This window comes from Drosophila tropicalis, unplaced genomic scaffold (genome assembly GCF_018151085.1).
Source record: "Drosophila tropicalis isolate 14030-0801.00 unplaced genomic scaffold, ASM1815108v1 contig_516, whole genome shotgun sequence".
Classification (NCBI taxonomy): Eukaryota; Metazoa; Arthropoda; class Insecta; order Diptera; family Drosophilidae; genus Drosophila; species Drosophila tropicalis.
Window position 1 is genome coordinate 4,574 of NW_027172987.1, and position 3,076 is coordinate 7,649.

At 34.3% G+C, this 3,076-nt stretch overlaps 1 protein-coding gene across 1 annotated transcript; it reads left to right on the forward strand.

The window, feature by feature from the left end:
• Positions 1–2,234: 2,234 nt before the first annotated feature.
• On the forward strand, positions 2,235–2,625 carry LOC137574939 (uncharacterized). The gene is made up of 2 exons (XM_068287370.1): positions 2,235–2,312; positions 2,376–2,625. Exons 1-2 carry the CDS (start codon positions 2,288–2,290, stop codon positions 2,543–2,545), a joined length of 195 nt encoding a protein of 64 aa, XP_068143471.1. The 5' UTR covers positions 2,235–2,287; the 3' UTR covers positions 2,546–2,625.
• The last annotated feature ends 451 nt before the right edge of the window (positions 2,626–3,076 follow it).

Consider the following 3,076-nt stretch of genomic DNA (forward strand, 5'->3'; position numbering starts at 1 on the left):
TCCCTTGCTACGGCCCCTTTTCTAAAATTAAGTTATTATCCTTTGCTTAGGCTGAAAATTTCATTTTAATCATGGCAGCCGTTGGGCTTATAGTTTTCTGTTTTTGCTTGAGCTCTCTCTATCTCTCTCATTCTCTCCGTTTTGAGTGATTAATGAAGGTTAATAAAGAGGAAAATTTGTTACCGATTTGAGAGATGAAGAGAGTTAGAATAGAAGTTACAGAAATCCTTACACACATATATGTATGCACAAATGTACATATAGTTATGTACATAAACCTAATTGAGGCTCGACAGTTTATGTGGTTGAGTAAATTTGATAAAATAGATACGACTTAATTAAGCGATTCATGCACATGAATTGAATGGATGAATTGAGTTTGTATAGTCGTCCAACACTAGGCAATAAAATGGAGAGGATGACTTTGTTTTCAACGAGTAGCAAATGCGAGTGTATAATGTGAACACTTTTTATTTAATAAAATTTTCTTTTGAAAATAAGAAAATTATGGCAAGCATTCATTTTACCCTCATAATTCACAAACAGAGCGTATAATTGAAATATCGTGACTTGGCGCTCTTCTACACACTCATATAACATTTTCTTCATGCTTTATACCCTTTAATCAAAGGTGAACCGAGTAGGTTTGGCAAGCGTCAAGTTCTATAGGATATTGATTTCATGATACACATAAAAATCGTGGCAAAGAAGGCATTAAGAGTTGTAGATAGATTAATAGCCATTTCCAAAGTAATTTATTTTGATATTAAACAGGTTAATAACGTAACCCAAATCTACAGAGTATCCCAAAATCGGTACTAGGCCCTTATGTGCAAAGTTCTTTTTTATTATTAAACAAGAAGAGAATGAGCAAACTAGAAGAAGAGAAGCAGCAGCCATTATAACTTTAGACATAATTTATGATAGCACTTGAGACATTTCACTTCTTTTTTTCTTCTACTTCTGCTTTTTTGTGCCGTTGAAATACAAAAGCATTTCAAATTGCTGGCCATGTTTCTAAAATTTGCCAAATGTCTGACAAAACGAGATGCTAGATAAAGCGATACCGCAGATACGAATTTTGGTTTGCTATGTGTGTGCGTGACTGCTGATGGGCAGATTCCCCCCAAACTTGCCCCAACTCTCTGTCACTTATCTGGCAGTAAAAATCACGGAAATACAATGTAATACAGTTTGTCAAAAAGTTGGCAATGCAACACACAGAAGCTGAAGCAGCAGGACCACATGCGAGCAAGAATCTTAATGATTTACCATAACAAAAGGCGGCATACAAAGTTTCCACAAATACATGTACGTATGTATATACGTATGTGTGTATGTATGTACATGTGTACACACATTCTGTGTGCCACAGTTCTTGTTGTCTATCATGATATATGCCTTATGTATATGTAAATAGCATTTAAGGATATTTTAATTCAATTTACAATGGCCGACAATTTAAAAATTTATAAACTGACAATCTTTAAAACTTTGTCTTACAGCATTCGCCATAGAAATAGAATAGATTGTTGCATTAAAGCAACATCAAAGTTGGTTAAACATATATTTACCAATTTATTGGCTTAATTAGTATTCTCTTTCAAACAGACAAAGACAGTCGAAGTAAATGTATTTAGTACTACTTATGAGAGAAAAACTTGTCACTAGAGATCCAAAAAGTTTCACACATATTGAGGAAAAAGGTGTCAAATAATCTAAGGATAATATTTTAATGAGTTGTTATGCCGAGAAATCACGATGTAACAAGTTTTTGAGCTACAATGAAAATTTACAGATTCCAACAATTATCAACAATTACACCGTGTAGAACTTAAGCCGTAACGGTAATGGCTATTTAATTCTCATATTTCTTTGTAGCAATTCATTGGCATATTGGAATCAGTCTAGTTCAATATGCGAAATTTCTATAGGATTTTTGTAGTTTTAATCCTTTTAGCACATACTTACAGGCACTTGTTAACCATTATTGGGTACGTTTCACTTTAGATATTTGGACGGTCAGTTCCTTGAGTTCATTCTGTCGATTGAATAAGACTAGGGAATGACATTGATATTGACTGCTGACACGCCAAAAAAAAAAAAAAAAATCTATATACAATGAATTAGAAAAGCTTTTCAATTGATTCTTTCCTGATCAATCAGTTCGTTGCGGTATAAATGAAGTATTTTACAATAATTTATGGAACTTAGTTCTGTTTTTAGAATGCGATTCGTCGGTTTAACAATCTTTTTGCTCTGCTCTCTGCATTTTTCACTGGCAGACATGAGCTACAGCCCAATACGAAGCAGTATGTTGAAATACTATATAAAGTAGAAAATTAATTCTTTTTGATTCTTTTTCTGGTTTTTAGGGGTATGCAGAAGAACGGGAGGTCGATATATGTGTAGACAAGATAATACTTGGGGTTACAATGAATTGACACGAACTTGCTACAAGGTGCCCCAATATAAGCAGCCTTGCGGTTTCTTTGATGGTCAGAAAGGGTGCCACGACTTTTGTACTTTACAAAAACATCCTTAAACATTTAATAATTCAACTATTAATGGATGTACTACTTAGTGCTGCCACATATAACTTTCGAAAAGATTTGTCTACACTAACTACTTTACTTTCATTTACTTTGTCACATATGCCATGGGACCATGATCATTCGTATTATCGTACCAAATATGATATACATTTGATCATAAACGAAAGGCGATTTTCATGGATCACACTGCATCATACATTAAGGTCACCGAAAATGTTGTCTAACTATTCTGGCCATGCACGTTCTATATTTAACTTCATCAAGAGCTCAATGTGTGTCTATGTACAAATATCCGACTTGTGTGTCCTTGGCTTGTCATTTTGCCTTTGTTTGTTGTCTGGTTTGTCGCTGGCTGCCGCTAATGAAACATACTTCTACCTCTTTATTTCCTCTTTTGTTTCTGCCTCTGATGCTGCCAGTTGTTCCTTGTTCCCTCTTTTGTGCTGTATTTAGCTCATTTTGCACACAAACCAAAGAGGTTGGCTCAAGTTTTTGTGTCCTTCATTTTATTAGATTTTATT